This window comes from Rhinolophus ferrumequinum (assembly GCF_004115265.2).
Source record: "Rhinolophus ferrumequinum isolate MPI-CBG mRhiFer1 chromosome 15 unlocalized genomic scaffold, mRhiFer1_v1.p scaffold_54_arrow_ctg1_1, whole genome shotgun sequence".
In the NCBI taxonomy this organism is placed as follows: domain Eukaryota; kingdom Metazoa; phylum Chordata; class Mammalia; order Chiroptera; family Rhinolophidae; genus Rhinolophus; species Rhinolophus ferrumequinum.
In genome coordinates, this window is record NW_022680357.1 from 633,988 (window position 1) to 647,141 (window position 13,154).

Sequence of the window (13,154 nt, forward strand, 5' to 3'; positions counted from 1 at the left end):
GATACGGACATCTTTGGGGTCCATTATTCTGTCTACCATGTCACCCAAATAAATAAAAGACCTTAAGACCATGCTTCTCAAAACTGGGCAACTTGAAGATACAAAATACGGTATATCTTTTGGATATATCAATTCTTCTCGTGGATTTGGGAGAAAATGTTAATAATTTAAATTGATACATGGCTTAAAACACTAGTCTTCCCTTTGAATCAGCAATTCCCTGAAAGTTCAGATGCACCCTTCATTGATAAGTAAAATGTATGAACCATAACTATCTCCTGTATATTCTATAACTTCTCATAATTATCTAATCCTGAGTCCTGAACATTTACAATTTGGTAGGCAATAAAACAATTGGAAAGCAAGACCATCTTTGTATTTTTATGATTGGCAGGAAAAACAACATGACATCAGCCACTTATGATGGAAGAGTTTTAGTCTTGAAAGTTTATTTAAATCTGACTAGTTAACAGCCAGGTTTGTTGCTAGCTCCGTCTTTTTCTTGGAAAAAAAAGAGGGCACAGCTCAAAGTGGCCCATGCGGGGATCAAACCAGCAACCTTGGTGTTAGTAGCAACGCGCTCTAACCAACTGAGCTACCCTGCTAGCTCCATCTTCATAAGTCTTATCCATCCTTAGTGCAAAGAGAATCAATTCACAACATGGTACCTGAATAAACAAGTGTTTTTCGGAGCCGGCCAGGTGGCTCAGGCGGTTGGAGTACTGTACTCCCAACGCTAAATGCCACCGGCTGGATTCCCACATGGGCCAGTGAGCTGCGCCCTCTACAGCAAGATTGTGAACAACAGCTCTCCCTGGAGCTGGGCTGCGTGAGCAGCCCTGGGCTGCTGTGTGTGCTGTGTACTGCAGTGGGTTACATGTGCCGCCATGAGCGGCCAGCAGCCACTCAGGCCCGTAGCCAGTGACAGCTGCCTTGAGCTGCCGTGAGTGGCCAACCCACGACTGACCGCCCACTGAGGGGGAGCACAAGGCTCATAATACCAGCTTGGGCCAGGGAGCTGTGTCCTACACAATTAGACTGAGAAACAACGGCTTGAACCGGAGTGTGTGGGGAGGGGGAGGTGGAAGAAGGGGGAAAAAAAAAAGAAAGTAGTGATGACGGTAGCACATTATAAATGTGCTAAATGCCACTGAATTGTACAGTTTTAAATGGCTGATGTGTAACGGTTTATGTGATGTGTATTTTCCCACAATAAAAAAATTGTGTATTGACTGGAAAGTGTGCATATCTTGTTTGGAGTGATGGTTCATACGATTGTACACATTTGTCAAAACTCGGAGACTTTTACACGGAAGATCTGTGCATTTTACTGTATGTATAATAACCATTCAAATTAATAGAGTTGGAAGTGTTGCCTCTAGGGAACAGCGGATTGCTTTTTTTCATTAAAAACCTTTTGTACCATGTGTTTTTTTTTTAACTATGTGCATTAATTCATTTGGAAAAATTTAAAATTTCCCCATTCAAATTCCAACCTACCCGATGCTCCAGTCCAGAGACTGAGGGAGCCCAGCCGCGGATGCAAAGAGTCGGGTGGGCTCCGAAGCTGGGGTCCCAACTGCAACTGCCACCTGGCTTCTACCTCGCCTGTCCACAGGGTGTAGGCAGGGTGTGCGTTTTTCCGCAGGGACTGGGGACCAGATTCCAGACCCCGCTGTCGAGAGGCAGGGAGGGAAGACCGTGGGGGCCACAATCCTGAGCTCCACAAACGACAGGGTTCTCTACTGGATCCAGAACAAGCGCACGGAGACTTGGGGACGCGGGCGCCGTTTTTCAAACGGCCCGCGCGTCCCAGGCTGCGCGGCGCGCCGCTTCCGACGCTCGGGGCCAATGGCCGTCGCTTCCGGCGCTCGGGGCCAATCGCCGCCGCCGTGCTGTGTCGGCAAAGGGAGGTGCTGAACGCCGGCGGCCCGTCCATTTTTCTTGAAGGCAGCAAGGCTCTCCTCGACCTCCTTCCCGTTCCCTCTCCCCGCCTGAAACCCACCTACAACGGCCATTCTATTTGAGGGCAAGTGGACGAGGAGACCAGAGGAGCCAGGCGGGCGCCATGTTTGATATGATCAAGGGACGGCGCCCTTAAGAGCAGTCAGTGACAGCTGAAGCCAGGATGTCGCCATATTTTCTAAAGGCACCTTCCGGGTCCCACAACCCGGGTATCTATGGCCAAGAAGTGAATAAACACCGAGGGGGTTGGTTTGTCCCCATCAGAATCCCCGAATCCCTAGTAGCCAGTCCCTGCTACTTCGGTTCCCTCGGCTGCGTTCGGACGCCAAGTCTGGGAGGGCCCGCAGCCTGGGGACCCCTTCCTGCAGACGACGAAAGCTGAGCCGAGGGCGGGGAGGCGGTTGCTCCGGGGACAAGGCGGCCTCTGCTCGGGGCTGGGAGGCCCCATGGCGCCGCCCCCAGCCCCGCTCCCGGCGCTGACAGCGGGGGAGACCCGGCCTGGTTGCAAGAAGCCCGTGAGCTTCGCCGAGGTGGCCGTGTACTTCTCCCCAGAGGAGTGGGGGTGTCTGCGGCCCGCGCAGAGGGCTCTGTATCGGGACGTGATGCGTGAGACCTACGGCCACTTGGGCGCGCTCGGTGAGGCCCGGGTCAGAGCCCCCCTCCTAAACTGGGGTTCACAGAGGAGATGACATGGAGGGACCCAGAGGATTGTGAGCCCTAATCCCAAACCATTCCACCAACAGAACCAGCCACCTCCTCTTCCCAGGACTTCAGGTACCCCCTTGGGAAACCTTCCATCCCGCATCTGTTTCCTTCAGGCAGGAGCACTGAGCATAAGTCCAGGTTGAGCATAAGTTCTGAGGAAGTGCCCTCACCCTGGCAGGGGGATGCCATCTTCCCAGGGCAGCCTCTCAGGCTGGCACTGTGATCCCTGTTCTCTCCCAGGATGCCCAGGCCCCAAACCAGCCCTCATCTCTTGGATGGAACAGGAGAGTGAGGCTTGGAGCCCCGCCGCCCAGGATCCTGAGGAGGGGGAAAGCGTGGGAGGAGCTCTGAGAGGTGAGGGATTGTCCCAAGTCTCCCCCGACCTGGCGCTCCAGGGCTTCCGGTTTGGCAATGTTTTCTTTCAGATCCCCACTCCCAGCACCTCTAAAGGAATGAAAGAGCCACCCGATGTTGGATAATAGAGGAGAAAAAAAGGCAGAACTGGTACAAAGTTTGCAGAACGTTGGACAAGTCATAATGTTCAGACCAGAGTAGGAAAATCAGGAGCCCAAGTCCTAGCCTCAGATTTCCAGGTCCCTGTGTTAGAAAACACCATTCTCCCGTTTTCAGTAACAACTAAAAACTCCTAAGAATGGAAGTGGCTTCAAATCCACCTTTCACATTCTTCAAGCAAAGCAAAGTAGCACATGACAAAATCCCAGTAATCGGCAATTTGGCTCTTCTCCCCGCACCGGCTCCCTAGCGGAGTCCTCTCCGGCGACTAGGTTTCCTCATCTGTAAAAGGCTTACCCTACAAAAAAATCGAGAAAACACAGTACTAATAGCTACTGCGTACTGAGCGCTTACTAAGTATTAACTTGCTTCTACTGATTTCATCCTCCCCCAAACCCTGAAAAGAAACCGTTATGATTCCCATTTGACGCAGGAGGAACCCAGGCCCAGATCAGTCGCTCGTGAGAGATCTGAACTTTGTTTACCGTCCTTCAAAGCCTGTGTGATAATCACTAAGGTTTCCTTTCTGGCACTTCTTTAGGTCAAAGCACCCTGTAACCTGAGCCCGTCTAAGCCAATGTGTTTTAAAATGTAAGTTCATTCCTATTTCTCAGGAGATGCCCCAAACAAGAAGGAAGAGGCACCAGAAAAAGGACCAGGAGCCAAGGGACCCAGAAAGACTCCTGGGAAGGCGAGGCCTGGAGAGCTGATAAAACGCAACCCTGACTCGGCCATCGGCAAGGCGTCGGTAGGAGCGCAGCCACCCACGAAAGCTGCGTGGGTGCAGAGCACAGGTGCGCAGCCCCCGGTCCCAGTGCCTAGCGGTGACGCTCAGGCCAGCCAGCGGCGCCACGTGTGTACAGACTGCGGCCGCCGCTTCACCTACCCATCGCTGCTGGTCAGCCACCGGCGCATGCACTCAGGGGAGCGTCCCTTCCCCTGCCCCGAGTGTGGCATGCGCTTCAAGAGGAAGTTTGCCGTGGAAGCGCACCAGTGGATCCACCGGTCCTGCTCTGGGGGGCGGCGGGGGCGGAGGCCGGGCATCCGGGCTGTGCCTCGCGCCCCTGTCCGAGGTGACCGGGACCCGCCAGTGCTCTTCCGGCACTACCCCGACATCTTTGAGGAGTGCGGGTGAGTGACTTCCGCAGGCGGGCTTGAGCCTGACCTGGCGCGAAGGACTGACCGGGCCCTGAGGGAGGCCGCTACGTCAGGGACTTGGGAACCGGATTTCATCCTTTGGGCTTCCCTCAAGTTTCCAAACTTGTAAAAAGGAAAGTGCCTGTAAAGATTCAAATAGATTAAATTTGACACACCTCTCCCCAGTCTTTCTGAAAAAACAGAAGAGTAAAACGCTGGACTTTTCTCAGTGTTATCTCAGTAGCAGGTGCAACCAAGATCTTTCCACTGCCTCAAAAACAACAACAACAACAACAAAAAACCCTTGCTGCTTATCTACAGGGGAGGTAAATGCTGAGGGGGCCTAAGGCCTGGGGAGGGGGCCCAGGGCCCAGATGGAGGCCACGGTCAAGCCCTGGCTAACTGACACCAGCAGGGAGCTGAGGAAGTGAAACCAGTGGAAGAAGCCCAGGAGCCCAGGCACAGAGCTAGTCTCTGCTACTCACCCCAGGGCACAGCTGGTGGTTACAGGCCCTCCTGAGCTTCACTCTGTCCCTCGCGTGTAAAATGAGGATTACCTATATCTACCTCAAAGGAAAGGGTTAACGTGAAGAATGAAATTTTAACAAGATAGTATGTACGACATAGTAAATGTGCAATAAACATTTGTTGAAAGAGTGAAGTATCAACATTTTGCACTTGCGAAAGTGTAAAGAGCCTAAGGAGGCTGGGTATGGATATCGACAGCCAGGCTTTGCACATGAGTAAACGGAGGCTCAGAGAGATGACGTGATTTTTTCAGTTTCACTGCTTTAAGGCAGCAAAGCTGGAAACGGACACAGAGCCCAGGTATTTCTGCCACCTCCTCTGAGCAGTCAGATCTGGACAGAACACGGGTCGGGCTCAGGTGACGTGTAATACAGAGCAGAATAGCCAGCTAGAGGCAATGTAGTGATGTAAGGATGTTGCTTAGTGAATGCCGGGGTTCATAGTCTCATAGAGCCGCAGAATGGATCCGCAGACCAAGGAGAGGCAAAGAGTGGCCCAGGAAGACGGTTTATTATAGTAAGCAAAGAGTTACAGCTCCCGAGCAGGAGGGCGTACCCGAAACTGGGATGCCCAGTAGCTAAGGCAAAAAGCTCGTGTTTACATATCTTTATTTCTACTTGGGAGGGGGATGTTGGGGTGCTGGTGCCTATGGATACAGTGTTTCCCAGACTCGCTCTGCTGCTCAGCTTGGGGGGACCACTGAAACAAACCCATTTGCCCCAGAGCATGATTGATTATATTTCTGTCCTGGTACGGTTGTCTTGAGTTCTGTTTTTGTTGTTTGTAGGCTCAGTCTACCAAGGAATTTCTAACTGCCTGATTTCATACTAACTTGCCTCAGAAACGGCTAGGATTCCCAATTCTCCTCCCTGAGGCCCGGGTTCAACCCCCGGTGTGGGAAGCTAGCTGGACTCTGCCCAGACTCCACTGGTTTGGACCCTCAGTGTGAGAGCCAAGCCCAGACATCTCGCTGAGAAGGGCCCCCTCTCTGGTAACAAAAGCATGTCTTCTTCGGGCAGGTTGTTTACGAAGGTGGGTAAATGTGCCCAGTGAGAGGCGGAGGTTTGGAGGTAGAAATGATGGGGAGAGTTGGTGCCATATGGTGAGATAAAGACGCCAGGAGGGGCCAGTTGGGGGAAGAAAGGGATGACTTCAGGTTGAGCCATGCCGAATCCGAGGTGCTTGTGGGCCATCCATGCAGGGACAAGATGGCAGGTGGCTCTGTCATGAAGAGGTGCCTGTCAGGAACCAAGCTTGGGCTAAAGGCAAATACTGGGGTGTCATGCAGGGACTCAGCTCCCGCTCCCTGCACAAGAACGCAGGACATGGTGAGGCCAAAAAGGAACAACAACGGAGCCATAGATAGGGGAGTCATACCATTATAGTCTCGATGGCAGCTGGTCGAGACACAAAAGCAAACATCCGCCAGTACTCCAACGCGGGGTCTTCCTGCACCCCAGTCTCGCTGGTGGCCAGGCGAGATACAGGAAGTAAGAGCAACATGATCGGCGATCCGCAATCCGTAATCTGCTTGCTAACCTCACTTGCTAGCGTAGCCCCGGCAGTTGTATCAGTGGCTAATGACTAACCGGTAACAGCTGATGGTCACCCAGCAACAGCGGATGGCCATCTACTACCCGAGCCAGCACTTTTCCATGTGAGGCCGAGAGCCTGGAAACTGCTTTCTGGGGCTCTGTCCCTACACGGTGGTGCCAAAAAAATGTATATACGCGACTTGTATTCATCTTTTGTTGTCGGTATATATTATTATAATTGTAATAGTTTTTCCTTTCTTAAAATGTGTAGACATTTTTTGGCACCTTCTGTAGATTGGGGGGGGGGGTCTGCAGGGCATGTTGAGGGGAAGGTAAGCTCGCAGAAACAGGCCCTTCTGACCTTTCTCAGACCTTACCCTACCCTCCTCCAGCTGCCCCCACGATCTCCTGAAATATTAATAGAAGCTCCCAGAATTTCAGGCTCCAAATAGCTTCCAATAGAGAAGGTTCTCTTTCACCCACTACATTTTTTACCCTCAACTTTGGGAAAAGGCTGCTTGCTGTCACCCAGTGATGGGCCGAAGCCCAATTATAAACGTCCTGGCCACGAAAAATGGCGTCCGAAGTCCCAAGGGCGGAGGGGCCGTGTCAGGGTTGGAAGAGCGGGGGCCAGTCGCTGACCTCCCGCCGCGCCGGTGGGTCCTCCAAACCCGGGCGGGGATGTCGCCGGTGGGATGCTCCGCCCCGGCCGCCGGCTCCCGGGGGAGGAGGAGATGGGGGCGGGGCGCCCGCTCCCTCACTTGTAGCCGGCGCGGCCATTTTGGCTGAGGGCAGGCGGCCCAGCGATCCGGATACCTGGGGTGGCGTCTTCTGGGCCAAACTGCTTCAGGGCCAAGAACGTGAGGCCGCGTTGCCGCCATTGCTCAGGAAGGCGTCCTCCCGTCCTGATTGTACCTCCAGCCACCAACTCAGCTTCTAGCCCCCGCGTGGGCCCTGGAGAGGCCTCTTCCTGCGCCCCGGCCTCCCGGCCGCGCCCCGACCCTCGAGCCCGCGGGGCAGACGTTCCCGATCACGTGAAGCCTCGCGGACCCAGGGGCCCCTCTGGCTCGCCGCCGGGGCTGGCACTTCACATGGCGCCGCCTCCGGCCCTGCTGCCCGCTCAGGAACCCTATGGGGCCGCGCGCGAGGAGAGGAGACCCGCGCCCGTGAGCTTCGCGGACGTGGCCGTGTACTTCTCCCCGGAGGAGTGGGGGTGCCTGCGGCCCGCGCAGAGGGCTCTGTACCGGGACGTGATGCGCGAGACCTACGGCCACCTGGGCGCGCTCGGTGAGAGCCCCAACGCTCTCCTGGGCCCACGTCCCTGACCACCCTGCCCAGCCTCGGGGCCCTGCACGAGTGGGGGGCCCTACGTCCGGGACGTCCGGGCTGCGCGGGTGGGGGTGGAGGCGCCCTCCCACCCCCCGCAGCTTGGAGTGGGCATTCTTCTCCCCCAGGATTCCGAGGCACCAAGCCCGCCCTCATCTCCTGGGTGGAGGAAGAGGCTGAACTGTGGGGTCCAGATGCCCGAGATCCGGAGATGGGAGAGTGTCTGACAGAAGCAGACACAGGTGAAGTACTGGGGACTCGGTCTCATGGGACTGCCTCTGGGTCGGACCCATCCTGCCGTCCTCTGCCAGCTCCATACCCTCATCAGTCTTTTCCCTGAATTGTTTTCCCATCTAAGGTGATTATGCCTGGGCCCTGCTGGGGTGCAGGTCGCTGGCACACCTGCCTCTCCACTCCCAGCTCCTGCACATCTGAGCCTCTCCTGGCTTTTGTTTTCAAAGCTCTGCTGAGCTCCAAGTCACCCCTCCCGTTTGCCTGCATTTCCGTTCCTGTGTTGTTTTAGTTTACTTTCTTTTTGTTGTATTTTTGTGGCAGCCTCCTCTCTCTTGGCTTCCAGTGTTTCCTTCTTCCATTTCATCCTGTCAACCTGTTGTGCAATGCCCAGCCCCTCTGAACTTGGCGATGCCCGACAAGTTCATGTGTCTTCTCTGTGCTGTTCCTGAAGCATCCTCAAGCATCCATTCACTCATCCTCCCTGATCCAGCTGAAAGGTCGTCCGCCTCTCCCATCAGCCATTTCCCCAGCCCTGAGGCGGGGTGGAATGCCCCGTTCTTTCCTACTCTCTCTGTCCTCTGCAGCTGGGGAAGGTGTCACTTCCACCTTCCCTGTTCACACAAAGCTGAGTCCCCGAGGCAGCTGTGGGCCCAGAAGGTGGCTTCTCCGTCACCCTGTGGGGTGTGGGATTCAAGGACCAGGATAAGCCAGGGGCTGAGCTCTCCCTTTATATCCCAGCAGATTCCAGAAATGAAGAAGAAAAAGGACAAAGAGGCGGGACCGAGGCACTGAGGAAGAAGCTTTCCGTGGACGCGCAACTTTCTGGGCTGAAGGCTGTCAGTCCCCCTTGGGCCGGAACCCCATATAGTTTGGAGCAGCTTCCCAAGGGGCCTCGCCGGGGGCGCCCCCCATTCTGTGCCCATCCCCCTGTCCCAAGGGCTGACCGGCGTCACGGCTGCTACATGTGCGGGAAGAGTTTTGCGTGGCGCTCCACCCTGGTGGAGCACCTGTACACCCACACGGGCGAGAAGCCCTTCTGTTGCCCTGACTGTGGCAAGGGCTTCAGCCAGGCCTCGTCTCTGAGCAAGCACCGGGCTATCCACCGTGGGGAGCGGCCCCACCGCTGCCTGGACTGTGGCCGGGCCTTCACGCAGCGCTCTGCCCTCACCACCCACCTCCGGGTCCACACGGGGGAGAAGCCCTACCGCTGTGCTGACTGTGGCCGCTGCTTCAGCCAGAGCTCAGCCCTCTACCAGCACCAGCGGGTCCACAGTGGCGAGACCCCCTTCCCCTGCCCGGACTGCGGCCGCGCCTTTGCCCATGCCTCAGACCTGCGGCGCCACGTGCGCACCCACACAGGCGAAAAGCCCTACCCGTGCCCAGACTGCGGGCGCTGCTTCCGGCAGAGCTCTGAGATGGTGGCGCACCGGCGGACTCACAGTGGGGAACGTCCCTATCCCTGTCCTCAGTGTGGCAGGTGCTTCGGCCAGAAGTCAGCCATGGCCAAGCACCAGTGGGTCCATCGGCCTGGGGCCGGGGGGCGCAGGGGCCGGGGTCCCAGTGGGTTGCCTGTGCCCCTGGCCCCTGGCCAAGGGGACCTGGACCCACCGGTGGGCTTCCAGCACTACCCAGAGATATTCCAGGAGTGTGGGTGAAAAGACAAAGAGTGAAGATCTAGACATTGCCTGAGGCCCCACCTGGGCTTGGTCCTAAACCTCTGGTGGTTCCAGAAGGTCAGAGAATTCCTAGCCAGCACTGGACCTGGGGGATGAAAACCATCTTATGTTAGGCCCTCACCAGCTTGATCTACTGGCATCTTACTCCCTCCTGTCCCAGACTCCAGAAGCCTCCTTTGCTGAGTTAGGGTTCAGGTAAGCACCCCAGTAGAAGAAAAGGCCATTTCTCGGCTTAGAGGTGCTGAGAGGATGATGGTAGAGGGGAACCCATTGTTTTCTTACTGCAGCAGTTAATAATGGATGGCCATGTACTGAATCAGGCTTACAGCTATCTTTTATTTTTATTTTTTTGGCCTAGCCAGCATTTTAAAATGTTACAAATGATTGGTTAAGATTTCACACAAAAGTCCAGGTTTCTGGTTTCTCTTGAACAAAAGTCCAAAGATTTGACAACTTGACCTAAGCTCAGGGAGCTGGGGGTAGCTGCCCTTTTGGATGGAGCCGGAGCCTCTGCTTTCCAGTTCAGCATGCCCGCCCCTCCTTTTCAGCTCCTGACAAGCGTCAGCTGGCACTCATCAGGGCTTGGCCGGGTCTCTGGCAAAGCAGGCTCTGTCCATCTGGTATTTTCCACTCATTTACATGACCCATGGAGCACCTATGGTCATTACAATTTTGCAAGCTCTGGTCTATAGCATTCAAGTTTTCCTGAATGGGATTCAGGATACATGAAAGGGTGGCAGGAGAAAAGTAAAAGCAAGCTTTCTTTTAGATCTTGCTTGCATCGCATTTTATGGCTCACAAAGCCCTGTGTTGTCCATCCACTCACTTCATCCTCAGAACTAACTGCCCAAGGAAGGGGGTGTTGTCATGCAGGGTCTCTGGTCCCGCTCCCCACACAAGAACACAGGATATGGTGAGGCCAAAAAGGAACATCCACAGAGCCATAGATGGGGGAGTCATACCAGTATATTCTTGCTGGCAGCTGGGTTGGAGACACAGGAAGCAGGAGCCACACGATCCGCTACTTGCCGTCTGCTTCTCTACCAACACACCTCACCTACTAACTGCAATCTGCGCTTGCTAGCTCAGCCACGGCAGTTATATAAGTGGCCAATGGCTAACTGGTTACAGCTGATGGCCAACTAGTCACAGCTGATGGCCATCTACTACCCGAGCCAGCACCTTTCCACGTGAGGCCGAGAGCCTGGAAACTCTCAGGGACTCTGTCTCCACGAGCGTCTTGCTGGGAGAGGACACCCCAGTCAGGACTGAATCCTTTGCCCCAAAGCAGTGGCATGTTTGCCACACCAGAGAACCACTCTCAGCTGATGGCAGTTCTTGGTTTTGAAGGTGAAGGCCCTGAGGCCACCCTCCAGTCCTTGTGCTTCCCTGGGAGGGAGAGCCCTGTCGCTCAGTCCTCAGCCACCCTAGATCCAGCCTGGAAGAGATCTGAGCTCTTCTTCCATCCTTTTGCAGTTGGGGACGCTGAGACTGCGGAAGGCTGGGCAACCTGTCCAAGGCGACACAGAGATGGCAGGGTTCTTGGTACACAGCTCTCTTCACCTCACTATTCCCGAATTTCTAACCAGTGTCTCGGCCAGGGTCCTGGAGGCCTCTGCCCACTCCCTCTGAGGGCACCCAGGCACTGAGTTGGACTGGGTACGGACCAGTTCAGAGTCAGTGAAGCCCAGGTACAAGAGTGATGAAACGGCCACGTAGCAGACCAAGGCAAGGGAGAAACAAGCCTGAGAGCAGAGTTCAGGACAAACAAGCAAAGCTTGATCTTCACTCTCTGGGTACCTACCATCACCAGCCCACGGGAACTAGGCCAGGAATGGTGGCTTAGTAGCCAGAGGGAACTGTAGTCATCTATTCTCTGCACAGAATCTCCCTAGCACCTTGAGACTCCATTATCCATCTGATCCCTTTGTGGTCAGCCCCGCCCTGTCCATGTGATGGAAGCAGCCAGCCATGGGCAGACATGGTCCTGCCTCTGGTCCTCTGGTCAGGACAACCTTTACCTCGAGTGGCAACGGGTCGGTCTTCTGCTGGCCTGTGTGCACTGACCTCCTTTACCCAACGTAGCCCCATGTCTTGAACTGACATGATTCCAATCTTCAAACCTCAGCCCACCACGACCTTCCTTCCCCTAAGCTTTTCTGGGAGGATTGGCTTGTGTGCCTCCTTGTCATAAGTGGGACACGGTGTGAGAAGAGGCATCTTGGCTGTGGCAGCGACCTCTGTACCAGCTTTTAATTCCCCAGAGAAGCCAGTGTACAGAGAAGCTCCCCTAACCCTGAGCTCTGCCTGGGAAAAGCCCGGCTTGCAACACCAGTTCTCAGCTCAGCTGGACCCAAGCCTCAGCTTGCCAATTAAAGGTGCCACACTTACTGCTTTCTCTGAGTGCTGTGAAGTTTGCAAGCCTTGCTCAGGGCCAAACACCAGACCCAACTCTTCTGCTTCCCGCCTTCGTGTCCTAACTTTCCACCATGAAATCAATTTTGGGGCATCATGAAATGCTTAAGCCTCAGCCTCACTCTGTTTCTTAGCCCCTTGTTTCTTGGCACAGATACATCCACCAAAGGTAGGGCTCCTTTTGCTCTCTGCTACTGCAGGTCTTTGAGGCTCAGAACCCGAAGCAATTTAAACCGGGAAGAGAGTTCTAGGGCTCCACTGGTGCATCAGGAGAAATGCTTGTCTGTCCCAGATACAAGGAGCCCATCCATATGGATGGCCAGAGGGAGAGGTCAGGCCATGGCCACATGTCCCTAGCTTGTCCAAGACATTTAAAATAAGGGTAAGCATTAATTTGAGTTCCAAAGACCCCTAACAATTTGGGGACTGTTAGGTGCATCTTCCTAGGAACAGGACGTGCAAAGATGTTTGTGACCCAAAAAAGCTAAAACCTGCTCTAGGCCAGTATTCAAAGAAAGGCCTTCCTGCCAGGAGTCACGTGCTGTTCCTTTAAAATGTAGCAAGCTCCCTGGGCCCTGTCCCTAGCTGCTGAATCAGAATCTCCAGGGATGTAATCTCATGACTGCAAAACTTGGGAGAGAACCACTGCTCTGGACAAAATGTTATTTTCTGCTCTTAGCTTTGCAGGAGTAGGGCCTGGTCTCAGGGCCTGTGCCAAATGTCAGGCCAGGGGATGACCTAGCCATACGAAGACTCCTGTTTCCTTTGTTCTTCCCAAAGGGGCCTGTGCCATAGCTGGTCTCTTCCCTGGTATTTCAAATCCCGATAGACTGGGGCATCTCTTGTAGGATGACAGAAAGCCTCTTTGAGGGCTTGTTCCTTGGGTGCAGGGTGGGCGCAATTCATGCAGGAACCCTTCTCCCATGGAGAACTTTTTGAGGGCTTGCTCAAGGGTGGGCTAAACCATAAGCCCTGGCTGCACACCAGGGGATGGTGCAGTGGGCAGAGGCTGCTCAACCTGGGACACGTAGGGCTCCTTCCACATCAGCACAGTGGTAGAACAAGGTCAGAGGACTCCTACCTTGGATTAGTGGGTGCCAGGTCAAATTGGAACCCTCGT

At 54.7% G+C, this 13,154-nt stretch overlaps 1 protein-coding gene across 1 annotated transcript; it reads left to right on the forward strand.

Annotated features, from left to right (window-relative positions):
• Positions 1-1,910: 1,910 nt before the first annotated feature.
• On the forward strand, positions 1,911-12,015 carry LOC117019869 (zinc finger protein 764). The gene is made up of 6 exons (XM_033102105.1): positions 1,911-2,601; positions 2,911-3,024; positions 3,798-4,315; positions 7,151-7,670; positions 7,838-7,951; positions 8,685-12,015. The coding sequence occupies exons 1-6, from the start codon at positions 2,412-2,414 to the stop codon at positions 9,596-9,598; spliced, it is 2,370 nt and encodes a 789-aa protein (XP_032957996.1). The 5' UTR covers positions 1,911-2,411; the 3' UTR covers positions 9,599-12,015.
• The last annotated feature ends 1,139 nt before the right edge of the window (positions 12,016-13,154 follow it).